This window comes from Bolinopsis microptera, chromosome 1, assembly GCF_026151205.1.
Source record: "Bolinopsis microptera isolate Bmic1 chromosome 1, MBARI_Bmic_1.0, whole genome shotgun sequence".
In the NCBI taxonomy this organism is placed as follows: Eukaryota; Metazoa; Ctenophora; class Tentaculata; order Lobata; family Bolinopsidae; genus Bolinopsis; species Bolinopsis microptera.
The window spans coordinates 4,118,707-4,146,496 of NC_087072.1; the positions used below are offsets into that span (position 1 = coordinate 4,118,707).

At 37.5% G+C, this 27,790-nt stretch overlaps 1 protein-coding gene across 1 annotated transcript in view; it reads right to left on the minus strand.

Annotated features, from left to right (window-relative positions):
• LOC134817761 (protein white-like) overlaps positions 1-27,790 on the minus strand; it is a 59,146-nt gene that overhangs the window by 21,015 nt on the left and 10,341 nt on the right. The window contains exons 5-10 of the mRNA XM_063827059.1: positions 10,444-10,512; positions 9,153-9,254; positions 6,958-7,124; positions 5,475-5,646; positions 5,103-5,171; positions 563-672 (exon numbers count right to left, since the gene is read on the minus strand). Of these exons, the coding sequence (XP_063683129.1) occupies positions 563-672; positions 5,103-5,171; positions 5,475-5,646; positions 6,958-7,124; positions 9,153-9,254; positions 10,444-10,512 (689 nt within the window). The remainder of the gene's footprint in view (positions 1-562; positions 673-5,102; positions 5,172-5,474; positions 5,647-6,957; positions 7,125-9,152; positions 9,255-10,443; positions 10,513-27,790) is intronic.

Consider the following 27,790-nt stretch of genomic DNA (forward strand, 5'->3'; position numbering starts at 1 on the left):
GCAAATTTTGTTACTTTTGAACAGCAAATCTCACCGCAATCTCTTACATTTTAGCGAAAGCACTGAGAAGCTGTCAGATCTACTCGTAAAGTTTCACGCCTGATATCGTCATCATATCAACTGTCAAATTATTTGTCTATAGTTATAGATTAGCTAAGGTTTGGAAATACCGTTTCCGGAGCTGCAAGCACCTTGTCTCCACAACAAGGTATGTATGCCAGTGGTATTGTGACTCAGTACGTACTCTTAGCCAACTACTTTAGACACGACTTTTAGATTTTGTGTATTGATTATTGATAGCTGGTACTATGTTAAACTTAAACTTATTTGATTTATGGCACAACCCAGCAGCTCAATGTGTTCCCAGGAGCAACACCTGTGACCTGCACTCAAGCTGACCAACGACAAACGGTTTTGTAATTATCATAAAATGTGTATATATATATCATATATATCATAAAATAAAGATTTTACCGAATAAAATAAAACGCTATAGGGTATAAAGTTGGTAGTGCTAAAGGTGTAAGAATTAGAGCATTAGGCAATAACTGTTAAATCGTACCCGCTAGTGTTCAGCCGTAAGCGGTGTTGCTTTTTAGCGGACAGTTCCTTGATCGTCCTACTGCAGTCCCCCTTCTCCGGGCTGCTCTCGTAGCCTTTAACTAAGTCCTGCTGGGAGACCTCTCATATAGTTTATATTATGTGCTATGAAGTTCATGTACCATTACTAAAAAATATGAGTACTTTTAGATGACACTAATGTTATTAGCGTCGTCCAAAAGTACTAATATTTTTAAAAACTATCTGGTCGCCTTGGGGCTGTAACAGTGATGATTAGTTAATTAAAAGTCAAAGATTTAGTGCTCAGGGGTGTAGGAAGATGGGGGGGGGGGGGGGGGGGGGGCGGAAAGGGGCCATTCTTACTCTTTGCATCCTTTTTGAGACCTATTTATACTGCAAGTATATTTCCAAAATTTGCAGGACTTTATCTTTTGACCCCTAAATTGGCACAGCAAGGAAGATCAAGGAAACCTCCTCCAAGTAGTACCAGCACAATTGCGCAATGCACCTTTTGGCACGCCGCCACTTATACTTTTGGACAGGATGCGGTACCTTAAGGTCAATAAATTAGGTTCACAATGAATTTAGTTACAAAAATGTTGGTTACCATAATTTTAGTCATAAATTTCGCAAATATTTAGTCTACAACAATTTTAGTCACATTTTTCGACTTATCGAGACCATTTTCCATTCCATTTATTTGATTTTTCCATTATTTAGCTAGTTTTTTTCCTGATTTCGCACATTCAGTCGTACTTTAAAGTCATACTTTAAAGTATGATGGGAGAAGGAAGTAAGAGAATGTGAAAGCATAAAAGCAGTGGATTACACGTGCAATAGTCAAAGTAGTTCAGCAGTAGGAACAGTGATGTCATTATATTAATTATAAACAATGTAAGCTCAATAATACTCATGTCATATATCATGCTATAGTTCAAGGGGGCTATATTTATGAGTCGCATTTGAACTTGATTTCTCTTGGAGAATTTCTCTTTAGACTCTTAACTTGCGAACTTTTAATACTTTCAACACTACTATATAACAAATAATTTGAGAACTGAAGAAGACGTAGTTACGTGGAATGATTATTTCAATTCAATAAAGTTTCTAGCCTAAAGTCTGCTGCTTCAATTTCTTCGCAAGTTAAGAGTCTAAAGAGAAATTCTCCAAGAGAAATCATATATCATGCTCTACTGAAATTTTGTTTTGCTTTTAAATTTAAAATTAGTCGCCGAACAATTTACTATTTAGTCTCAATAAATTTGGTTTACAACAATTTTAGTCAACATTTTGACTACATTTATGGTAGACTAACACAGCTATGAAAGTAGCAGCTTTAGATTTGTTTGATCAGCATACGAGATTGTGTCTTTCACTTTCCTAGTTGCTTGTCGTAATTATAGACCACCCACGAAGATTATGTACCCACCCTTTAGTTGCTCCATTAAAACAAGCTGTATACTTTCGGGTTAAAAGTATACTATATAAAGTGTTTAATACCGTAATGATGAGGTATGTACACGTGTAGGTGTAGATAGTGACAAATTTTACCTTAATTAATTGCAGGTTCATTCATGAAATCAAAATGACTATAACATTTAAGCCATAATGTTTAATAAATAATGTTTAATAGCACATTGATAACGAGGTGATGATGAGAAGATATTAACTCCTCGAGACTGATATATAACTGCAGACAGTTTGTACAGTTGCAAGGTAAACCCCAGCTGCTTCTCGGCCTCATTTTCACTTTCCAGATCAGTCTCTAGAACGTTGTAGAACACACAACAATCTGAACTAGATCTCTCTAGAAGGTTGTAGAACACACAACAATCTGAACTAGATCACTCTAGAACGTTGTAGAACACACAAGAATCTGAACTAGATCACTCTAGAACGTTGTAGAACACACAACAATCTGAACTAGATCACTCTAGAACGTTGTAGAACATTGCCACGTGTTTGATGGTTTACATCGTAAAACCTTCTAGATAGAGCCACGTACGCTAGTTTGAGTTTATGCAATCAAGTTATTAAACGCTGTTCAACAGCAATGGTTAAACAGTAACTTGCGTGGGATTTTGTTTCATCTCTAGGATGCATTAGAAACGCGGCTTTGTAGATGTTTTGGGTACAGGTCCATATATCTAGACCACAATATGGAGGCTGACAATTGAATAACATGTATTGTGTTATAACTTATAAGTAACATGTCAATGCGTATAGGACATAACTGTTACTTCGAACCATTATGTATTTATTCTAATATATAACTGTTCTTGCTCAGCCAACAAAGCATTTATCACAACTGGATGACCATTTTTGCTTAATCGATTAAAGCTTATTAGAAACGTAGCACTATCAACGTCATAAGAACGCCAGTTATATTAGCACTAACAGTTATGGCCAAAACGTCATAACCAACGCAAGATTAAAAAGTGGTTTTAAATCACTTTTCCGGATCATTTCACTTCCAAATTTTAGCCTTGTGCTCCACTACCAATTTCTCAACAAATTGTAATGTTCGCTTTTTTGTCATCGACTTTGGGGAACTTTTAAACAAAAATGGCGAGCAAAATTTCTAAAGTTGTTCACCATTTTTGATCAATTATGGGACAATGAGGAGAAAATCAATGCCGTGAAATTCAAACTGTAAGTAAGCTTTGATAGCAGCTTAGTAACGTTGTGGGTGGTCAAATAAGTTGATTACCCAGACAGAAAAACCAGCTTATGGAGTTCAACTTCAGGCACATGGTTCACTGTTCAGATTGTTAGGTAAGTTAACACGTATCAAAACTTGAGCTTGATGATGATTTGCAGTCAGGGCCACACAAGAAGATGAGGCTACCTTCACTGCAGTTACGCCGTTAAATTTACAAAAACTCATGCGACTGTTACTTCGAACCATTTGAACTAAACTCTTCATGTTAGACTGATTAATCATTTAGTCTCGCACGCCCAATTGATGCTACTGCATCACTAGTTTTACTGACGATAAACTCACTTATGGCAGCACCAACAGCAAAACCAGTTATGCGAATAGCTACACGAATACCCCAAGTAGCAATTTGGTCATAACATAACCGATACGCAAGATCGAGAAGTTTCAACTACTTTCCAAGAATTCAATTCGCTTCCAACGTTCAGAATTGTGTTCTAGCTTCTTCCCGAATTTACTTCATCCAGGTCATATTAAAACTGCACCCAAATACGACAACTTCACCCACATTTTTGTAGACCAGATTTTCAGTCAGGTCTGCTAAACTAATTGGATCCAGTTGTCCGGTAGCTTATTCGGTCTTATTTCCATCGTGTCTCCAGCTTTATATTACTAGCAATAATTCCTATTACATCGAATTCAGATGCTCAAACTGGTTGAACTTAAGTGCTGCTTTCAATTAATATTCTATACCGCAAGCAGTGAGCTCTAACGCCGACATGTCAAAACTTTTATATATTTCAGATATGATGCAGGGCAAGATAAAGTTTGTATGTGACCGCAGTTTTGTTTCTTCAAACAAAAACGCTACTAAGTTTATATGGAAAAAAGGATCTCCGCTTTGGATTGTCGTTATTTTGCAGTATCGAGATGTTATTTAAAGTCTTCAGATACGATATAATATCCTCTATTCACTGTTCAGTTCGGTGACAATATATATATATATATATTATTAGTTAGCCACAACTATCAGTAAAACAACGCCTTGACTTCAAATGTCGGTAAAATGTACCTTTACAGTCATCCTGATATAAAGACATGTTAGTAAATTTATTCAAAATATCAATCCATCAATCAATCAAATAGAAGAAATTTAAAATTTAGAAATTTATGTAACTCAGCAATTCAAGTTATGGTGGGTTGAAATCCCAAATGAGTGGTAGAGGTGAGAAAATAAAATATGCAAGAAGAAAATCATCTTTCTTCTTTAACGTTCATCCCTCCAAAGTGCTTTAAAGTTTTAAGCTGGTTTTGCCAAAAGTTCTCCCTTTGTTTACAAATACTTAGTCTATCCTGGGCACATTGCTCAAAATTCCCAACGTCAACTTGCTCTATAATAGAAACATTAATGTCCTTACTTAAAGTACTGGTAAACAACTTAGTGGTTGTACGGTCAAGATTGTGCAAAATCTCATTATCTATAAAATGGCAGGAAAGTTCACAGGTCCTTCTTTGAGTTTTAATGTGGGATTTATGGTTCCTAAATCTAACCTTTAAAGAGTCTGAAGTACATCCTATATAACTTAACTTACAAATATTATCATTAACTATGTACACAACATTTTTGGTATCACAGTCCAATATATATATAAAATAATCTAATTAACAGCTTTGGCCTTAATAGATTTTCTGATGAATTCATGGTTGTCTTTTTAATTGTGGTACAATAATTATAAATATGAAATCATTATAATGATATTCAAGATATAATATTACAAAATAATTTTTGATAACACATGGATAATAGAAAAATAACGAGGAGGATATTAGTAATATAACGTTAGCTTTAAAATGATTAGGTTTAAAACTAATCGTAACTTACAGTTTGTCTAGATGGTTGTACAGTTGCAAGGTTAGCTCCAGCTGCCTGCTCATGTTCACCTGCCCGCTCCTGGGTTAAAGAATCTTCTAGAACGTTGTAGAACATTCGAAAAATACGGTTAGACGAGTCTAGAAGGTTGTAGAGTCTAGAAGAATCTTAACTAGGTCAGTCTAGAAGGCAGTAGAACTTTACCAAGACATGTGTTTGATGGTTCCTTCTAAATTTGCAGCCACCTGTCACTGCAGTTTAACTTTACGCAATCAAGATAAACGCAGTTCAACAAACATAGTTAAACAGTAAAACCCGACCATCAAACCACCCAAAACTCATATATAAATTCTCGGTTATAAAGGTTGATATGTGGGAACTCACAGTGCCATTGCCGTTAGGTTCGGAGATGTCAGCTTGGGCAGCCAGTGTCTTGATGTAGAAATCAGCCGGGTTGTAGTCGGGAGGACAGGTGTAACCTTGGCTAGTGAAGAAGGAGGAGGCGTTCGTTCGAGGACCGTAGTACGCTACTTGACCGTTGTGGAGTAGCATTATGCTGGAGGATATTATGTTAGTTAACGTTTCATTAAGTGCTCAAGTTGTTGAGATTGGGACATTCTGACTAATATGATCGCCGAGGAGGGCAGCTTTATATGAAAATGCTTTTGTAAGAAACTATTTCATTATTTCTTCTAGAACAGACTTGTGGACTTTTGTGCGTGAGTTGAAAACTTTTAATGAAAATTGCAGTCTCCCTAATATAACTAATGAAGAAGAAGCTCTTATTAATGGTACGTGAGGAAAGTAAGTAAATGATGAAGTTCAAAACTTCTTATATATATAAAGCCTTTTACAAGTATAGTAGTAGGGTACAGATTGCTTGTTGAAATTCTAATCGAGATCACTTTCGTTTGATATCTTATTTAAATTTGAAAGTTTTGAATCACGACGATGTTTAAGCCTTGATCGTTTAAATTTAAAAGGATCCAAAAAGTTCGAAAGTTTTATATAATGAAGGCTTTGATACTTTTATGATAGGATCGAGTGCTATATACAAAATAATAGTAGGTACAGGGCGATATTATTTTTGTTAAATGCTATCATGTCCGTGAAAGCGTACATATCAATGTATCATCTTTTGACTTGGATCGAATTTTCACGTGCTCCCTCAGCAGAACTTCCTCACCTCACGTTGGAGTGAAGTCATCTAAATAATGCCCTCTCCTGCATTTAATAATGAACTTGCTGTTTCGATTATATTTATACAGTAAGTTATAAACGCCCTTCGATTAAAGTGTCGATAATCATTAATCGAAGTCCTTTTAAACTTCCATAAAAGTTCATGTTTTTGACTTTTGTAATCTTAAAGCGTCGTGATTGGACAACCAATGCATTAGATCAACTTTCCAGCAACATTCATTCAGTCAAATCTGACAGTCGGTTTATTTATTATACAGACATTTAAAATCGAATTTCTTGGAAGTCGCCGGCAACAAAATTGACTGTATCAAACCAAGCATGCCTGTAGCTAGATCACCATACTAAATACTCAACGCATTTCCTAATTTTAAGATGTGCGACTATAAAGACCGCAAGATCCTAGGTAGACGTTACGTATCGCGTAAGAAAATAGCTCTTGGAGTTCTCAATTTATAATATTGCGTTTGCATCGATTTTGACGGCTCCTCAGTAAAGAATTTAGAAAGGGGGGAGGGGTATAATACTGTTGATTCTAAAATTAAAAAATAACGTTTTAATAGCTAACTGAACAAGCATATTTTACAGGACTATTTACATTATAAACCCTATTTGTATACAAACATAATTAATTTCACGTGACGTTTAAGTAAGTAGCCTGGCGACTTACTTGTCAAACAGTGAAAATACGTCCGAAGAGGGTTGGTGGATGGTGACTACAATGTTCCTCTGGGCGTTTGCCAGCCTCTTTAGAAACACTACGATCTTCTCAGCCATGCTGGCGTCAAGTCCGGAGGTGGGCTCGTCTGCAAATATCATGGGCTTTCCTAACAGTACCTGAAATATCAGGTCAGATCGCATTATTCTATATGATTAAAACGGTGTTCCAACTATCCCGTGTTAAGAATCACGCTTCTGTGGCTATTTACTAATTTGTACTTTTGTAGGATAAAAGTAAATTTTCAGCGAAAATGACCAAATCAGTATAATCAATATCAATGAAAACCATGACAAATGATTTTTATCATTTTAAGAAGTTGCGCCTATTTTACCATTTTAAAATGATATTTTACTTCAGTAGAATAATTAGTAACCAGTTCGATATTTACGCAATCATATCTATGGAGGGGGCTTACAACTCATGATCATCATTTAAAAATTTAAGAGGTTTTCAGCTCAATATAATTCTAGATCCCGCAAATCAATTCCGATATTACAAACGTTTTAAGTCTCGCCTATAAAAAGAGTATCGCAGCAAACTTATACAGATATGTAGATGTGCTTATAATAAATGTGTGCTCTAACTTTGCCGTTATCTGTACACGGCCGCTACAATTGGTTCACGTACTGTAGTGCGACACGTACTGTAGTGCGACACGTACCCTAGTGCGAAACCTCCAAGATCGACACTGTCGCAGTAGAGTACGCTACCTGGATCGTAGTGCGACACGTACCCTAGTGCGACAGAGAATTTTCAAGGCCGACACTGTCGCACTACAGTGCGCTACCTGGACTGTAGTGCGACACGTACTAAAGTGCGACAAAACACTTAACACATTCAATACAAATTTTACTTACCATTTTTAATGACAAGAGTGTAGTCGTGTATGAGTAATGGGGTTAAATATAAAATCAAAGATTGCAATCACTATATTCAATTCAAAATCATTGTTCCAACACACTTCAACTAATCCACTCTGTCATAATCATCGTAGCTATCAATCACAGCGTTCAAGCGACGGTCGTAATCAGTCCACTCCTTCAGTCGGCGAGGAGGTAGTTGTCTGACTCTGAGCATCTTCATTCTTCTGGTTGATCTTCCATTGGGTAAGATCCTGCTCCTTCTTCAGGACGTCGATAAATCGCCAGATAGTAGGGTTGGTGCAGCCCATCAAGGGGGAGAGGAGGTTTGTGTTCCGACCCAGGTACGTTCGTAGTAGTCACAGGCAGCAAAGGAATCCATCTCCGAGGGAAGGGTTGCTTTCAGCTGCGTCCAGGTCACAGTAGTGCTGTTCGTCAGACCATGAGACGTCCGGAGCAGGTCTTCTCAGTGCATCGCCAGTAGGTCTTGTCGTCGCGATTCTTAACGTTTCTTGAACCAGTAGTGCGTCCAGGAATGAAGGTGATTGAAGAAGACATGTTGATGTTGTTCGATGCTTTGGTAGAATCATGGTGACCTTATTTATGGCCCAAACATATGAACTTGTTATCCCAATCGGAGATATACCTCCATACGATGCGTGTGATAGGAATGAGGATCATATGCTGCTTAAGAGTTACCCAGTGGATCACACACTGCATACGTGGCTTGTACTGACCCGAAGGAATTATGATCAGTGGATAACTTCGAAACACGTGATGTGAACCGACGAATCGTATTCGCAAGATCACTTCGAAATAAGTGACGTGAACCGACCCGACGAATGACTTAATGGTCCATAAGAAGGATAAGATGTGACCTGAACCTGGAAATAAGTCAGGATATTTTGTCGCATTAGAGTACGCTACCTGGATCGTAGTGCGACACGTACTGTAGTGCGACAGAGGGTGTTTTTGTCGGACTTCGCACTAGAGTACGTGTCGCTCTAGAGTACGTGTCGCACTACAGTACAATAATTTTATTGGTTTATTGAAGTTTCGCACCCTCCATGCAGTCAGCCGATCTGGCACTTAGCTACTTTATCTTATATGAACGTTCATTCGGAATAAATAAACATCGTTATTATTTGATTTGGTATATTCCTCGAATGAGTGATAATAGCAAGTCATATCAGAAAGAATTATTTCAATCGGGCACTCAGCTTAATTAAGGAATAAGCCCCAACTTTTACCCCACTTATAGAGAAAACCCCCATATTATCTTACCTCCATACAGAGGGACAGACGTTTTCTCTCGCCTCCAGACAAGCACTGCGTCTCACTCCCGGGTACCCCCACAAGAGAGTCTGCTACCTTCGTTAGTTCGCCCTGTACAATGACTGCATGTCACGTGCAGAATCATAGTTTGTCAAGTGCAAAACATGTCACGTGCGGAATCATAGTTTGTCACGCGCAAAACTTGTCACGTGCAAAATAATTGCTTGTCGCGTGCAGAATATTTTAGAAAATAATTAGGCAATAGGCACGCGACAGGCACGCGATATTTAATATTTACTATTAAGCAATTATTCGGCATCGGCGTCCGGAGTATTTCCTACTACATATAATTCGCTAAACATTGTATAAATTATCACTCGATCATACTAATGCATAATATTCAATTAAGCATTCACATAATAAATGTAAATTCGTGTTGTTACGAATTGCTTAATTAATACATTTTATCATGGAAAGTAGTGCTCACATAGGTACACTTTTCAATTTAGCATCTATTTTTACGGGTAGTGTAATATGTGTCGATCATTCTTCGTCTTACAATCTAATTGAGTTTTTCATTTTTGTCAGTTGGTTGAGTCTAGTATCTCAGATCTTTGTTCCAGAATTTTAAAGTTAAAAAGCTAAAACATAAAAATAACTAGTATTTAAAATACTTACCATCTTACCATGGATACAACGTGATGATCGTTTACCGGAAATTCGAACAGTTTATGATAAATTCCAACAACCGGAGGCCATCATCACCTCAAATAGCTAACTATAATTTGTATCTAACACTATTGTTGAAAATATGAAATGTTTCAATACTTCCAAGTTTCGACAATTAGCGGTATATAACCGGTCATGCAGATTGCAGAAACCCCAGCCGTTTAATATATATATAACCTAAACTCATATTTACATAATATTTACATAATATATACATAATTTTTACATAATTTTTACATAATATTTACTTGAAACCTGGAAAACTACGTACTGGAATGTGGATTTAGTTTTTTAGATACCAAACATTCCAACATGGCCGCTAAATAATTTTATTCGACGTCGGTGAAAACTGAAAGGTTGCACCAAACTAATTTAGTCACGCACTCAATTCACTATGTCAGTTGGTTGTTGGAAAACGACATTTTTATTTTCACATTATTTATTTATAATTCATATATTTATGCATCATGTTTTGGTTTAGTTCCTCTTTAATAATAATACAGTTTATGTAGTTTAACACCAAGTATTTGTATTGAGTTATCATAGTTTATTTCTCAAAGATTCAACTTACCTCTGCGATCATTTCGTCGATTCGTGTTCTTTTTTCCTCAGCTGACAAATGGCCCAGTCGTAGGCTTGCCTGAAGTGATGGCAGGGATAAAGAAAGTAATATTATGTAAATATTGTAGGTATTCTAGAAATTGTAAATATTGTAGAGATTGTAACATTCAACATTTAACTTTAACCAACTGCAATCTTTGATGAATAATCTACTATATGTGTATTTAGTTGTGCAAGTGGTCAAGGTAAGCGGGCCTGCACTACACTCGGTTGGTCATATAAAACTCGTAAAGATGTGCCTAGATGATATTAAACTCCTTTATTTAATATTATATTTTTATAAGTAAACACTGTATTCGCCACAGCAGCCCTGCTTTGATACCCCGGAAGTTGTATCCGTGTTTATCGTTGTGGCCTGTGGGTGCCCTACCATGATAGTGGCCAGTGCTAGAGTCCCTACCAGAGGGTACATTCTTCTACCATATCCATATCCACGGTTATCAACTCAGTTATTGCTCTAATATATATATAAACGGACTAGGTTGCAGAAGTAATAGATGGTTCTTGAAGCCGTTCCACGTGAAATCACACCTTTTACTTGCAGAGTATCAAGTCTAGACGTGATCCAACTCAATTACCAGGACCTGGTGGAGTTTTCTCACCCAGCTACAGACATCTTACTATATATAAAGCGAGACGATACATATATATTTATCTGTGCCATTTTACTGACACCACGGCATCAACTTTAACGCGAATTTCTGCAAAAACCGTCAAAGATATACGACTGAATCTTTTTTGACTGGGTCAAATGCTTTAATGGCCTCCAAATCAGCATGAAAAAATAAAAAATTGGCCAAGAAATAGGAGTTTTAGAGCCCAAAATTTGGTACCCCAAGTGGTGTCAAAAACGCGAATTAAATAGGTAATAATTGTTTTAGTCTCTTGAGTCTTGACACCATTTTAGGGTTAGACGGGTTCCTGCTAGTTATGGTAAAGTGTGCAACTTTGCAATTTAGATTTTAGTATGTACATATATGGTAATATGTGCAACTTTGAATGACAATTTACAGTGAACTGAAAACCTTATTCACTTTTTTCGCTTATAAATGTTTGTCATTTTTCAACAGAGTGTTAACAACACAATGCTCGAATAAATATTACCCTTTGTACCTATGTTCTAGCCTTTGCTGCTCTTTTTATAAACCTTTGTATCTTTATCGTGGCCTAAAACATTGCCTGAAATTATCTACGATATGAAGTCCAACAGGGTGGAATACTGCCCAATATAAATTACACAACAATCGCACACCATTTTTTTCTCTGAATAAATCTGCTAGCATAATTAAAAGCTGGTTACCTTAACTTTTGATTAATAAGGTGACAGTAGATTGGACTTGTCGAATGAATTCGACTAAATATTGCTTCCGGTATATTTTGTGTAACAGTACCACAATTGAAATATTGTTCTCTAGAATTTTAACAGCACTCAAGTGTTAGTCATGTCACAAGAGTCAGTGTCAGTATTCTGTATGGATAGTCGATATAGACCATTTAAGGACGTTTAAATCAATAACTTCTTCGACGGTTCGTTGATGCAATAATTAACAGAAGTAGAAATAGAAGAAGAATTCGTCGAATAGATAATTAGTTTTGAGGAGCTGTAGTTGGTCAGCACCAAATGTGTCGATATTTGAGAGATATTAAGGACGTATCATTAAGAATTCTAGTTCTGTCGATATTTGGGCTTGTTTGGTTGCTATAAAGCTCACTAAAAAGGCGGTCGACTATGTTGTATCGATAGCGGGGTTGTTGGGATCTCTACTCTCTGACTCTATTCTCTGTTAAATAGTTGTGTGTGACTATTGCACTGCGGGACTTCAGTGAATAATCAAGGGATCCTTCTCTAATCAGTTTCATGAAAAGTAATGCCTTTACAGAGCATTACACATGCCCCGGTTCAGGTATATATTCTGGATAAACGTATAAACTTGGCCGAATACCAGTGAAATTATCCAGTAACTACCATATCTGTAGTGCTCCTCTGCTATAGAAGAATAAATTGGTTGGTTTATTTAATTGACTTTACTATAATTACAGTTTACACTTGCCGTCAATTATTGCCGTGATTTGCATGGCCCAACATTGTATCACCTTTTTAAGTTTACTTCAACCAGGCATCCTTTCAGTTATTTGTAATAGTTTGCTAAGGATACTATTGAATTTTACGAACAGACACACAAATATGCTATGCTATTTTATGAATTGTCTGTATGTACAGTACTCTTGCTGGGATACCTACAACTCCTGAATTAATCTTTTGTTTGGAACTTTGAGAAGCAACATAGCGTTATTCTCATATTTCATATACTTATGAGTATTGCCTTGTGCTCCTTCGCACCTTCAGAACCAACACTGCTGAATTCATTTTTGTTTGACTGCACATACAACTTTTTGTTTGAAACACTACTATATAACAAATAATTTGAGGTATCGAATTATTACAAAACAGTTGTTTAGTTTTTTTAAGAACTGACAATTTGTCATTTGTCCCTTCGGTCCTTGATCTTTTTAGCAGGGTTTATAACATGGAAAAGATGGAGTTGGACTTGGAAAAGATGAAGGAACAACTGAAAAAGATAAACTGCACGGCAAACACTTTCTCCAAGAATGCTCTTCAACTAACACAAACAGTTTTAGGAACAAAACAAGCCACAACTACTACTAAACAGGAATCACCAGATTTCAAGGAAATTATAAAAACACAGCTCAAAGAGGTACTAGCAGAAGTACTCCCTACAATTCTACCAGATTTATTGAATACAGTGGTAGCAACACTGACCAAAGAAAAGAAAACACAAGAAGAAACTAAGCTTGCAGAAAAACACACACTCACAGTGGAGAAGACTCAAACGGAAGAACCCATTACTAAAGATGAGGAAAAGGAAATGAAAGGTTCCCTTAAAGTCAACCCAGTGAAGAACTATACAGTGTCCGGAAATACTGCAACCTTCAAGTTTGTTACCAAGGATCAACTTAAGAAAGCTGAAACAGTATTTAAAAGTCAAGAGAAATACAAGGTATCGCCAAAGTCCGAACCAGGAAAGAAATTGGACCCTAAACTGTCTATTCGGAATTCTGATATCACAAACAAGGAGGCACTGCTAGAGAAACTTTTGGAAAAGAATGAAATACTGAAGTCCTCATCTGAAAAAGACGATGCGGTTAAAGTGGTTTTCTTCGATGATAAAGAGAAAACGGCTGTCATCCGTGTCAATGCAGCAGTACGTGAGTCAATCAGACAAAACAGAGACTATGTTCATATTGACCTTAGGGAACACCATGTTACAGACCGAATTCATGTCATCCAATGTTATCATTGCCAGGAATTTGGTCACATGGCCAACTCCATGTACTGTAAAGCCAAAGATAAAGACCCAACATGTTTCTTCTGTGCAGGAAACCACAAGTCAAAAGACTGTAGAAGCAAGAGTGAAAATATTGTCACAAAGATAAAGTGCTCTAACTGCGCCAAAAGTAGTAAACACTCTGAGAAGAACTCAGCAAAGACCCATAAAGCCTCTGACAACCTATGTCCCTCGTATGTAAGAGAACGGATTGGAATCATGAATAGGACAGCAGAAAGAAACTTTTTTTCGTGATGGAAACACAGCTAAGATAATGGAGATCAAAGAACTCGGTTGGAATATACTTTCGGATCCACGAAAACATAGAGGAGGAGGAGGTATAGCTATGCTATTTCGTGATGTGCTCCAATTAAAATGTAATAGTAAAGTCATGAAGTACAAATCCTTCCAAGTGATGGAATCACTGCTACAATCTCAACAAGATATTGTGAGACTTGTGAACTTTTATCGGCCTCCTTATACCAAGAAGGCTCGGTACACGGAGTGTGCCTTTCTAGAAGAATTCGAAGACTACCTTAAAGACCTCACAGTCAAACCTGGTTTTCCTATCATCGCTGGAGATTTCAACTTTCACATGGAAAAACCTGAAGAACACTACCCAAAGAAACTCTACCAACTCCTGGAGGAGTATGACCTTTATTTATAGACTGGAGTCTTTCCCTCGGATATGAAGAAAGCTGTCATTAAGCCGACTTTGAAAAAGGAAAATGCTGATGTTGATATTCTCAGTAACTATCGACCGGTCTCTAACCTCTCTGCCTTCTCTAAAATCCTAGAGAGAATTGTACTAAACCAGCTCAATGTCCATCTTACGAATCATAGCCTTTACTCAGAAGTCCAATCTGGATACCGCCCTTATCACAGCTGTGAAACATTACTTGTAAGAATGTGTGATGATCTTAACAAAGAAATTGAAGCTGGGAATGTTGTCATAGTTGTACTTCTTGACTTAAGTGCAGCATTTGATACCATTGACCACACAGTCTTATTGGAAAAGCTTATGAAAGACTATGGAATTACTGGAAGTGCGCTGCAATGGATAAAGTCCTACCTTGAGAAAAGACATTTCTGTGTCAAGATTGATGATACCCTTTCTTCTTTCTTGGAGCTTTTGTTTGGAGTTCCCCAGGGATCACTCTTGGGGCCTATTCTTTTCATCCTCTATATCAAAGCTCTCCAGAAAATTGCGGCCAAATATGGTCTTGATATACAGCTCTATGCAGATGATTCTCAACTGTACATCTCATTTCAACCAAACCGTGTGGTACAGTTCACTGATGTCCAAGACAGAACAAACAAAACTATTGGTGTTAGGAAAGAGCCATATTCTAAAAAAGTGTGAACTCAGTGTCAGACTGCAATTTGGAAGCACTGAAATTCTACCTACGGAGTGCAAAGGAGACAGCTGGAAGAGTCTGGGTGACAAATTTGATGAAACTTTAAATATGGAAAGACAGATCAATAATGTCAAAAGGAAATGTAGCTGGACAATCATGAACCTAAGAACTATTGGTCGTTACCTGGACGAAGGCATTAAATTGATGTTGGTGAAACAATTGGTTATATCTAAGTTAGATTACTGTAATTCTCTATACATGAATCTACCCAAGACCAGACTAAACAAACTTAGATCCACCCTTAATGGGGCAGTTCGTTTCATCTATAACATAGAAGACAGAACCACGGACTTGGTTCCCTTCTATAAGAAGGCCCACATACTCCCTATAGACCAACGAATATTCTTTAAAGTTTGTCTATTAGCCCACAAATCAGTTCACGGTACTGCACCTGATTACCTCAAAGCACTACTGGATTTGGATGTAGCGGATAAAGAACTCTCAAACACCATGACCATGACCAGGTCGAAGAGACCTGGTGACCATCTCATGTCTTCAACATTAAGAACCAACACTGCGATCATCATAGCAGTATAGCATTATTCTCTATACTTGTGCTTCCTCGCACCCAATCTGGTAAATGTTTTTTAGCTTGGATCTTTGAGAAAAACCAATTCTTTAGTAGTGGAACAGTAATACTAAGGTAATGGGACTACTGCGGACCCTCTACCGGCCAAACCTTGTTAACAAAGCCGCAGTCAAGGTTCGGTGAACGGTAGTTAAAAGCGCTTAAGGGACATAAGTCAAATTGGTAGAGCAACATCATGTAGTGGACATCTTAAGAAATGAGGAGTGGGTAGAATGTTAGGTTGCTCCTTTATAAATCGTCTTTTTCTCCGATAATAAGTTGACATCAAGTCTTGAAAATTATTCGAGAAGAATCTCGAATAATTTAGTTGCAGCGTGCCACATGGCTATCTAAACTGCAAACCCTACCCATTGCTGAGCAAGGCCTTTATCTTCTCCGACGAGCGGGATCATCAATAATGAGGTCTGATCGTCATCTTCTTACAGCGTTCGATGTCTGTGTGATCTGAAGGTAAAATGGTGATATCCTCTGGATCAGGCAGAGGTTGAGTGTTATCGGGATTATTTCTTTAGTAGTGGAACAGTAATACTAAGGTAATGGGACTACTGCTCCACTACTAAAGAAATAATCCCGATAACACTCAACCTCTGCCTGATCCAGAGGATATCACCATTTTACCTTCAGATCACACAGACATCGAACGCTGTAAGAAGATGACGATCAGACCTCATTATTGATGATCCCGCTCGTCGGAGAAGATAAAGGCCTTGCTCAGCAATGGGTAGGGTTTGCAGTTTAGATAGCCATGTGGCACGCTGCAACTAAATTATTCGAGATTCTTCTCGAATAATTTTCAAGACTTGATGTCAACTTATTATCGGAGAAAAAGACGATTTATAAAGGAGCAACCTAACATTCTACCCACTCCTCATTTCTTAAGATGTCCACTACATGATGTTGCTCTACCAATTTGACTTATGTCCCTTAAGGCTTAAGCGCTTTTAACTACCGTTCACCGAACCTTGACTGCGGCTTTGTTAACAAGGTTTGGCCGGTAGAGGGTCCGCAGTAGTCCCATTACCTTAGTATTACTGTTCCACTACTAAAGAAATAATCCCGATAACACTCAACCTCTGCCTGATCCAGAGGATATCACCATTTTACCTTCAGATCACACAGACATCGAACGCTGTAAGAAGATGACGATCAGACCTCATTATTAAAAACCAATTCTATTTATTACGTAAATCTGTCATATTGTTTGGAAATTTGTTAGCCACAGATTTAGTACTTATGAAGTTGGTGGCACTGGTAGTTCAGGTGATAGTATATTTTATTTACTTCAATTCAGTGATGTCCACGATGTTCAATGTTGAGATATGTGTTACACGAGAGAAACCCTAACAATTAAGATAGGTAGATCATAAGCCGGAAACCCTGCTAATAATCCATTAGAGAGCCTAGTAGACGGAATTTCATATATTATAGATCTATACAATTAACTCCGCAGTGCGTGCCAACAAAATAAATACTTGGATTTCTACCGCCTTGGCCCTTGATAGTCTTTAAACAATAATATTAATTTGTAACTAATAATAAACAGGACAATGTATTAACAATATATCTTTTACGGTTCCGCAAAAACCGTAAAAGATATACAACTGAAACTTTTTTGACTGGGTTAAATGCTTTTATGCTTTTCAAATCAGCATGAAAAAATAAAAAATTGGCCAAGGAATAGGAGTTTTAGAGCCAAAAATTTGGACCCCCAAGTGGTGTCAAAAACGCGAATTAAACAGGTAATAATTATTTTAGTCTCTTGAGTCTTGACACCATTTTAGGGTTATACGGGTTCCTGCTAGTGTATGTAATGCTGCTCGATACTGCAATCTGTCGTGTTGTTATTTCGACAGAATTTTAAGAATATCTGAAGCTTTCATTAAATATGTTAACCAAAATCGTTCTCTGAGCCATTCTCGTCTGCTTTATGATATTTAGGGAGTAGGTCGTGAATTTTGATCCATCTATTCACTCTTACGTAGCCCCAAAATACACGCGGTGGAGCTTTTATAAATCATATCTTAGTTGTGCTATAAACTGCCACTCAAGTGAGTAAGTGGACCAAATACGCCCCAAATTGTGAGTGGCCCTAATCATGAGGAGTAGAGGACAAACTTATGGCCATCCACTAATGATTGATGGGTTTCAGGGTGTGGTCAGCTGAGGTACACAAGTCATAGGTCTTACAGCTGAGTTACCGCAAATTTCACAGTAAGGCTTTGTTCAAAGCAAGGCTCCAAATAATAAGCATGCTTTAAGGATTCCTGGGGTATTCCTGACCAACACTGATTTACAACTGGGATCAAGTTTAAGTAATTTGACGGTATATGCTTTAAAATGACAAAAAATGGGCATACAAATATACAGATTTTTTCCCGATCCATGACTCAAAGTGCCAAAGGCACAAAAGAGTCAAGGACAAGGGTTTTTTTTGATATGGTAGCTAGCTGTGCGACCGTGCGTGCCTGCGTGCCTACATGACATACATGCCCGCGCGCCAATATGTCGCCCACGTTTCTGCCTGCGCAAAGTTATTTTGCGAGAAATTTTGAATTAAATAATTGTTGTCGCGCGGCGCTAAACTGGGGGGGGGGGGGTCAACCTCATTTTACCTCATTTTACCTCATCCCATTGCCTTTTTTGGCTGGCCTCATGAGGTAAAATGAGGTAAATCTCGGCAAAAATGTTAACAGGTAAAATTCTCTAAATCGTCAATTTAGTCACGAAGGAGTATGGAAGGAGTTCTAAATGTGTGCTCCTCTAATATAAACAGTAAGAAATGGTTAACTTTAGTCGAGGTCTCAGGTCTCTACAATGTCGGGAAGTTCCTGCAGGAATTTGCGCATTGCGCTTGAAGCGCAAGATTCACAGACCTTGACTAAAGTTAACCATTTTATACCATTGCTATAGAGTATGCCACTTTCAGAGTCCTGAACACACTCCCATATCTCTTAATCGTCAATTATATGAATTTTACCTGTTAAAATATATCATCTTTTACTGATATCATTTTAGTTTAACACTGTTAGATTTAAAAAAGAAAATAATACTTTACACACTCTAGTTGTGGGATTATGCTGGATAACAGATATGATAAGTGGTAACATCCTACAAAAGAATGTTAGCTTACTAAGGAATTTTCCTCTTACAAGAAGTTAACTAAGTTCCTCCTAGTCCTAAGCATTATCTTGTTTTAGAGGGAATGAGTGATTTAAAAAGATGAATCCGAAGGGTGAACGGACCGAATCACTACATGACTGAATCCCTAACGGACTGAATCACTACCAATCACTATTGGTAGGGATTGAGGTATATTTTAGGACTGAATCACTACCGGACTGAATCACTACCGCTAATATCTAAACCTAACCACTTTGATGTGATCCCTACTGAACTTAAATAAAGGCATAATTATTCGTATTTCATTAGTTAATTATTTTATTTTTTGTTAATTATTATTAGGCTTTTCGTGATAATTGACTAAGCAGAAATTTGGTCAAAGAATAATAGATAATATACTGATACAGTAATTTAAATCACACAATAATAAGTAAACATTAAAGCATTAACCCAAAATCTTAGATCCAACAGCTTTCAGAAACTCGGTAACATCCCCAAAGTTATCATAATCATCAACAATACGTTGATGATTGCTTAGTTGATTGTTCTCAGTAGTAGCTGCGAGGGTCTTCAGTTTAGACTTGGAGCGGTGGGCTGCAATTTCTGCTGGTTGAGATTCGTGGTCATGAGGGGTAGCAGAACAGAAGGTGTCTTGGACAAGGATCAGGCGGGACTTGCACTTGTTGCACTTCCAGTAGGTCTTGTCTTCCCTCTTTCTGTTAAGGTGGTAGAGGTGACCATCGTCAGAGGCACCTATTAGGTGCGATGGGTGCGGGATCGCACAATTTACCGTTTTCAATAATTTATTGTTTTCCGCACATTTTGTAATTTTCCGCATATTTCCGCATAATCTAGCATTTTCCGCGTAATTTCGCATAATTTTGAAATTTTCGCGTTAAGATTTTCGAGTGTAAAAACTAAAATATGTTAAAAGTCGGGCCCTTTTAGGAAAACTGCACAATTCCAGCACAAATTTCGAAAAATCGCCGCACATTTGCCGCATAATTGCAGGTAAAAATTTACCGCACCTTACCGCACATTTTACCTTTATAGTCGGGTGCGGTACCGCATAATTTCGATTTTTTTACCGCACCTAATATGTGCCTCTGACCATCGTAGAGGACGTTGCGGCCGCCTTTCTTTCTGCCAGGAATAAACTCGATGGATGAGGAAGACATAGTGGTATAAGATAAACACAGGCGTTGCGGGTTTATATATTATTCCCGCTAGCTGATTGAGATACCGAGCATGTGAAGGTTCACATCACTGTATTGTCGTATAGCAGGTCATTATGGATGACTTGATCCGAACCAGTTCTCGTTAGGGCTCCTCGTTGCATACGTAAGTCTGTGGATCACATGTCTGACAGGCCCCATAGCAAGCACTCCATGAGAGCACCGGCTCAGATCACGTCATGATATTAGACTAGTGAACTAAGATCAACTGGTAGGGATTGAGGTATATTTCAGGACTGAATCACTACCGGACTGAATCACTACCAGTAGTGATATTTGGGTGGTAGTGATTCCGTCCGGTAGGGATTCAGTCCTACAATCTCTCTTTTCGCTATTATACATTTTGTTTCGCATTGATATAAATGTCGTTTAAGCTTTCGTTAACTTCATGCGATACAAATATTAGTTATCCGTTATGTTATTTATATAACATTTAAACTATTGTCCAATTTTCTACATTAAATGAAAATAAACTATGGTAGAGTTCAGCTCAGGTCATATCTCAGTTCAGATCATGTCTCTAATTGGAAAATGGAAATGTGTCGTATTGCAATTAGATCACAATTTCGGACAGATGTCTTTTTTTTCTGGTAACATATTGAGTCGGACAAGAGTCGCTGTCGGACAGATGTCCTCTTAACTGCATCATGCATATCACCGCACAGGCTGCGCTACGGTGTCCGGTCGTTTAACTTTCGGTTCAAATAATTGACAACGGCAACCCCTCCATTTTGTTCTCTGTAACGCCCCAAAGAAATTTGGTAATTTTACCAATTTGGTAATTTAACCATTATGAAACGATCGTTAATTGTAATTAATTACGGTCGATGGAAATCTAGCGTCCGCTAACCGGCGCAATTCTTGTTTTCGATATTTTTAGCTATTTACTGATCTTGTCTTGACGTATCAGCAAGAGATCACTGGACCTCGTTAGTTGTTAGTCATGTTATGCTGATCCAGTTAGTGACGAACTATGAAGTAATCATTCGACCTCATTTAATACTGATCGAATCAATGACGAGCTATGAAGTAATCAGTGGATCTCGTCAATGCTCATCCTGTCCGGACTGTCACTGACGAGTTATGAAGAAATAAATGAAGACCTCATTAATTCCTTTGTTCCAAGAAGATATTCCTCTGGTAACAACCCCTTCTGGCCTGCTTCTGAACATAATATGAAGATTCGAAAACCTAGTCTACCTTAATTGGAACTTGCTGACTGCGAACAACATGGAGAACAATCGAGAAATGATAATCAGTGCCAGGATATAATCAAAGTTGAATTTAGAATCCAAGGAAAACCTTCCTTTTTTATATTATCATATTGTGCGTTAGTTTGGTGTGAAGTATAATGTTTTTAAAAAAAATTAACAGTGTTAAACTAAATTGATATCAGTTAAAGATGATATATTTAAACAGTTAAAATTCATATAATTGACGATTAAGAGCTGTAGGAGTGTGTTCAGGACTCTGAAAGTGGCATACTCTTATAGCAATGGTATGAAATGGTCAACTTTAGCCAAGGTCTCATGTTTCTACTACCTTCGCTTTTGGCGCTGTGAATCTTGCGCTTCAGCGCAATGCGCAAATTCCTGCAGGAACTTCCCGACATTGTAGAGACCTGAAACCTCGACTAAAGTTAACCATTTCCTATTGTTTATATTAGAGGAGCACACATTTAGAACTCCTTCCATACTCCTTCGTGACTAAATTGACGATTTAGAGAATTTTACCTGTTAAAAATTGGTGAAAAATATGGGCGTGGCCCAAGTCAGTATTATACGAAACCGTAGAGACACACAAAATTTTTTGGTTGTTCCCGACCCTATACTCTATAGAGCAACTAATTAGAGGTGATATCTAATTATTTAAACGAAAGGTGGTTTTGTGAACCGCCCTTTATTCTACAGCGAATCATGAACATTGAACATGTTCATAAGAACTTAGAATTGTATGAATTAGTATGAGTTTATATGAGTAATTTATTATAAAATTACCTTTCACTATGCAATTTCGACTAAATTCATGTAGATATCCAATCCAGTTCCATGCACAACTGTTGTTTACATTTGGTCTAGTTAGACACAATTTGTTTCAGAGTGACTCAATAATCGCAATATCAAATTAAGATATTATTTAAATGGTCCATGTCATGCAATGCGGAAATATCCCCATAAATTGGCAACTGCCAAAGACCAAAGTGACACTAAAGTTATTGCTAATTCCTTTACAAAACTTAGCAAGTGCTATTTACAATATCCTAATGGATCATGGAAATTGAAATGTTCAATTTTCTTTTCATAAATAATAATTATAATGCGAAGTTTTATTTACCCCAAGTTTGGAGAGTAAGTAGGTTAAACTGGGAATGCCCCTTCCCAGGGACCACATCACCCCTAATAAACCATTAAATATCATGGGAGACCATGCACAGCCTCGAATTATAGTATAATGACTTCGAATAAACCTTTTTTGTCTGATGTGTGGATATTGTGTTGGATATTATTGAAAGCATTCATAAAGTAATAGCAGCAACACTCTACTTTTCAGAATGTAAAGAAACCGCGGCTAATATCCAATAACAAGGGGATAACAATACAATGAATAGAGCACACGTTGTTTGAGCAACATTGACGATGTGTGTTCCCAATTCCCATGTACTTCTCAGTGTTATGAACCTCTCATACCTCATCAGTACTACTACACATTGATGAATGATGTTGCTTTGTTGTTGATACCTCTGAAACCTTGCATAAACAATGAAGCATATGGGTACACGATTTTCAACTTCAATATGGAATTAACTGGGCGGCGCTCGGCCTGTCACTCCGCTATATCTGTATACTTATAAACAGCAAAGACTGGGGACCCAGCTTATATTGAATATAATAAAATAAGCCATCACGGATCGGGAAATTGAGCGGCCATCCACAAAAGAAAAGCGGCCGCATTTCTTGTTTGCATTATATGTTAAAATTGTAGAAAGTTAGATACGATTAGTAGATTGCAAGGAGTAACCTAATATTGATGGTATCAAGGGAGCTGCCAGCCCAAACATTTTTGTCACACCTTTTGAACCAGCCATTCCATTCACATACTACTGGAGAATTTCAGCTTTAATTCATATTTAATTCATATTTAATTCCTGTGTAATCTCTGTTTCATCCCTGCTTCATTCCTGCTTCATTCCAGTTTAATTCTTTATTCTTGTTAGATTCTGGTTCAATTCCCCGACGCTCAACTTTCCTTTTTAAAGCTGATATAAATCTCAGCTGACCTCTGTTTAGGGGAATACTATTTGAATATTCAGAGTGAAATTGGCATGAAATATTGTCCTCTGGCCCAGTGCAGAATATAATGTACCGCTATGATCTACAGCATCAAATTAAATTTAGAGGACATACTGATAAAGTTTACATCTGAATAACACTCTGTTGCATGCAGCTACCGTTTAGTTATCCTTATTCGATCAGCTGCCCGTGTTTACTGTTATACTTTATAACCTTTACAGCAACTTTAGTCACTATTAACGTCGGCCACCGGCCAGGTGTTACACAGTTTATTTCTACAAGTGTACTTAATTTCATATGAGCACCTGCTCATGTTCAATAATATATGGAGTAGGGGGAGGGGACTGGGGAGTACGCTGCAGTGCGATATTAATAACACGGATTCTCAGTATTTTCAGTATTAATGTCTTATTTGTAGCATTATTTGTAGCAATCTTCATCACTGTGTTCACGTCCCTCAGCGACCAACATACGAGGGACAACACATGGATATTGTGTTGGATATTATTGAAAGCATTCATAAAGTAATAGCAGCAACACTCTACTTTTCAGAATGTAAAGAAACCGCGGCTAATATCCAATAACAAGGGGATAACAATACAATGAATAGAGCACACGTTGTTTGAGCAACATTGACGATGTGTGTTCCCAATTCCCATGTACTTCTCAGTGTTATGAACCTCTCATACCTCATCAGTACTACTACACATTGATGAATGATGTTGCTTTGTTGTTGATACCTCTGAAACCTTGTGCTGAAGTTCTATTATTGTTTAGTTTTCATTAAGTCGTTAGATTGTTGGAGACATTCAAAAACTTGTCAAAAGATGTCGTCCATTCGGTTCTTTTTCTTGCTGTTTTATCCAGTCCTTCTGTTTCTCAATATTTTTGGAAAGTGTACCTCCATTCGATATGTATCATCTGACTAAGTTTTACTAAAGAGTGAAGAAATACAACTCATCGAAATAAAGTGTTTCTTTATTCAGTTTGAATAAAGGTTCTTTTGTGTTCAGAACTCAGTGGTTCAACTTAACTTATACATTTAAAACTCAACCCCTCGGCCTCGCGGGGTTTCATATTAGATATAAATACCAAGTATTTATATCCACCTTTAGAATAATCCAAAAATATCAATACATTTGTCTGCAGCGGTGCAACTGCAGCTTAGTGGTTCGATCAAACAACTTATTTTTAGCTCATTTGGTACAAAATATATTATCTCATCCAGTCTTTTGCCGGTCTATTAAGCCACCTCGTACCCTCAATTGTTCTGCACATCTATGATAAGTCAATAAGTTCGCTTATGGTACGGCACCAGTTTGTCGGGTACGTGGTCACCGAGTAACGTAGTCACGAGGTACAGTCAGCTGATAAGTAACGTGACAAACTTTAGCTAGTGAAAAGGGCTGCATTTGATACTTAACCAAAGTTAGATTTTACATGATATCTTATTCTCAAGTTTACTCTTTTTAGAACGGTAACGTCTTTTCAACACTGATATTTATCAAATACAGTATTTTACTTCACATCAGGTATTTCTTCTACCCCCACCCAAGAAAACTAGATTCTTACTGTTTTGTATTGAATATTACTTAACCCTTTAATAGCCATCACCCTTACACAAATAAACACCACTCTTTCATATTAGGCTACCATGTCCAGCTGAAGGTGATTAAACAGTAAACCCCAGTCCTCTTAAAATAAGAAAATAGTATTTTGAAATTCCCTATGATTTTTCTATGAATTCTCTTACTCTATGAATTATCCATGGATTCTCCGTGGAAATTACCAACTGGCTCAAAGCCACTGTAACGATTATGCTATCACAAAATTGGATGCATGGTGGCAAGTGACTACAAGTGACTACAAGTGACTACAAGTGACTACAAGTGACTACAAGTGACTACAAGTGACTACAAGTGACTAAAAGTTACTACAAGTGACTACAAGCTGTTCAGCATGTTTTTACGCATCTTAACACTTTTCTCGGTTCTTTATTTCTATATTTTTTAGCCCCTCACTAAATTTTGTTTTGAATCTTTGTTTCCCTTCAATATGTTACCAACAGTCCATTTTAAGCCATCTAAACTATGATGACGTCGCATTATGATGACGTCACATTATGATGACGTCACACTATGATGACGTCACGTTTATCGTATGATCTACATTTAATACCGCTATAAAGCCCTTATACAGCCTTCCTTCTACCCTGTCTACCAAAGCAGCTATGACTCTGTAACCCTGACAAGTGTCAACCTGAACTCTCACTAAACTCTCCAACCTCTAGACTTTACAATTAGTAATTACCTGGAGGTGCGGGCAGAAGGAAAGTGCTACTGTAGTACTTCTCTCCTGTAGCACTTCCCTCTTGTAGCACTTCTCTGATCTCTCCTGTAGCACTTTCCTCTTGTATCACTTCTCTCCTGTAGCACTTCCCTCCTGTAGCACTTCCCTCCTGTAGCACTTCCCTCCTGTAGCACTTCCCTCCTGTAGCACTTCCCTCCTGTAGCACTTCCCTCCTGTAGCACTTCCTCCTGTAGCACTTCCCTCCTGTAGCACTTCCCTCCTGTAGCACTTCCCTCCTGTAGCACTTCCCTCCTGTAGCACTTCCCTCCTGTAGCACTTCCCTCCTGTAGCACTTCCCTCCTGTAGCACTTCCCTCCTGTATCACTTTCCTCCTGTAGTACTTCCCTCCTGTAGTAATTCCCTCCTGTAGTACTTCCCTCCTGTAGTAATTCCCTCCTGTAGCACTTCCCTCCTGTAGCACTTCCCTCCTGTAGCACTTCCTTTCTGTAGTACTTCCCTCCTGTAGTAATTCCCTCCTGTAGTACTTCCCTCCTGTATCTAACCTTAAAAAGCACTTGTTATCTCTCCAAAATCGAGATGACCCTAATACATATTACATGGTAACTAATCTATATTATATTTCAAATTCTACATCCGGTACGGCTCTGCACACATGATATCTCTCTCTGCCATGAAACATGGCTAACCTTTTAAACTATGATCTAAAACCTAAACCTAAACTAAAACTCAACTGGGCTCTCATGTGTCACCAAACTAGACCAATAAGTAATTTTAGATTATTATATTTTTCTATATTTGTATAATAAGTATATTGACGTAGTGGATGGTTGAGGGGGTTTCAAGCACAGGTCACTCTCAAATCCTAAAGATAAGCAGTGGCCTTCGGCACTTGAAACCTCTTCAAACCTCCCCTGATTTATTTATTATTGATATTGTTTGATTGTGCCGTAAAAATAAATATTCGTTTTATTATAAATATTTGTTTTATTATAATATTAATAATAAAACGTTTTAACATTTAAAGCAGCACCTGGAACCCAAACCCTCCACTCACTGCACGTCACTTAGTTAAATTGTTACAAGGGAGCTCTGGCATGTGTTGCTCAAAGTCATGAGCGCCTCCAGATACCTTTCTCTCTCTCGGTACTGTCAAGGAATTCATAGTCGTTATGTTTTGTGCATGTGTTCTCTCGTGGTCCTTAATTGGTTATTTTTGAGTCTTTCAATAAATTTGGGCGACAAATGGCGACAAATGATTTTAATGATTTCTTCACCACTTAATGAAAAGTTGCACACAATGTGAACGGAAATATGGGCGGTGACAAATCCAAGTTTTAAAGAACCAAACGTGTCAACAGTATTTAAACCTTGCAACCGAATTGTTTTTATTCCATTTCTAGGCGATCAATATTTAAACCGGTATTTTACAAGTTCTCTACTGAAGTTGATTATCGCTATTTATAGCGTTTTATAAAACAAAAGAATGAACCAGTATAAGTAAATTTTCATGTTGACCATTAAATTCAATACACTTAACTTGTTGCCATCACCAGCTGTAGACAGTATAATATTCGACGTTGCGGTTTGTTTGTATTACGGTAGAAATGTGTACACATTACCTTTATTTACCTGACTAAAATCTGATAGTGCTCTTGATTTCTATTATACAGGGCCCTTATCGGTGATAATGAGGCCTAAGTGTCCAAAATTTTCTCACAAAAATTCAGAATTTGGCCGCCAATTTTTTTTGAGGCCTACGTAAATCAAAAATCCGTATTTAAAATAAAGTGGAAATGCGATTTCGAGTCGATTCCGAAAATTTCATGCAAAAATTTTGAAGACTGATTGAGTTGTTACAATTTTAATGAGATCAATTCCGCGAATATCGCGAACCAAGATACGGGCAATTTAGTTCATTTTGTATGTTTTTTTTTCGCCTTAGTATCCACATTTAAACAGATATAAAGCTATAACTTACAGAGAATACG